The 992-nt window shown below is 67.6% G+C and overlaps 1 protein-coding gene across 1 annotated transcript in view; it reads right to left on the bottom strand.

Moving 5' to 3' along the window:
* The window catches only part of LOC104289245 (carbonic anhydrase 15-like), an 8,195-nt gene extending 7,312 nt beyond the window's left edge, over nucleotides 1-883 (bottom strand). Inside the window, exon 1 of the mRNA XM_009888161.1 lies at nucleotides 817-883. Coding sequence (XP_009886463.1) covers nucleotides 817-883 — 67 coding nt within the window. The remainder of the gene's footprint in view (nucleotides 1-816) is intronic.
* Nucleotides 884-992: the final 109 nt, after the last annotated feature.

Below are 992 nucleotides of genomic sequence, written 5' to 3'. Positions count from 1 at the left end.
CCGAGCCATACTCTTGTGCCAACCACAGCTCCTCAGAGCAGCAGGACACAGGCAGCCCTGCCTGCCTCCACCTGCGCCGCTCATGGCCCCACAGCACCACATCCAAATCCTCGCTACGAAGGTACAGGATGCACTAGCCCCACAGGAGAGCCGGGAGCAGGATGGTACAGGACTCAGAGGGTCCTCAGGGCAGAAACCTTGAGCATTCCTCCCTGTCCAGGGGGAAACCAAGCTCCTGGGAGACCCTTGGATGGATCCGCACCCTCGCCCGACCTCGAGCACCCTCTGGCAGGAGCCAGGGTAGTGCTCACTGCCGCCAGCCTGACCCGAAAGCAGGTGAGCACTCCAGCGCCTCAGCCCTGGGATGGCAGCACCAGTTTGCTCGGAGGTTTCATCCTTGTTGGTGTTCCCTGGTGGGGTGGGTCTGTGGGGCGGGTGGGCTGGGGCCCAAGACCTGAGTGCCTGAACACCCACCCACCCTGAAGGGACCCCATCCCAGACGCCTCCTGCCCGGACAGACAGCCCCGAGTGGGCTGAGAGCTCCTGGAGCCCGGTGGCACAGCGGGGACATCCTCCAGTGGGGAGGAGGTGGGAGAGCAGGAGGACCAGACCAGGTTCCCCAGTCCCTGCCTCCAGCCCTGCCGGCGTGGCTCCCCCCGGCACATGGGAAAGGGAAGGGAATAAAGGGGGCTGGCACAGGTGCACCCCAGCCCGACACCCCATGACCTCCCATCCTCTCCCACCGCGGGGATCCCCTCCATCCCCTCCGGCCACCTCGGATGCCCGGGATGAGGGCAGGCAGGCAGAGCATCTCACCTCCTGCGGCTGCTCGTACGACGAGAGGCAAAGTCAGAAAAGTTATCCCCAGCCCCTGCGTCCCCATGCCGGCGGCAGGGACGGGGGGCAACGGGCAGGTGGCCCCGCCGCGACGCCCCGTCCTCCTCCGCAGTGCGCCCGGGCAGGCGGTGGGGCTGGGGCGGGGGGCAGCGCGC

The sequence above is a fragment of the Charadrius vociferus genome, unplaced genomic scaffold, assembly GCF_000708025.1.
Source record: "Charadrius vociferus isolate BGI_N301 unplaced genomic scaffold, ASM70802v2 scaffold326, whole genome shotgun sequence".
NCBI classification, from domain to species: domain Eukaryota; kingdom Metazoa; phylum Chordata; class Aves; order Charadriiformes; family Charadriidae; genus Charadrius; species Charadrius vociferus.
The sequence above is the reverse complement of the archived record's forward strand: the minus strand, read 5'-3'. Positions and strand labels throughout refer to the sequence as shown.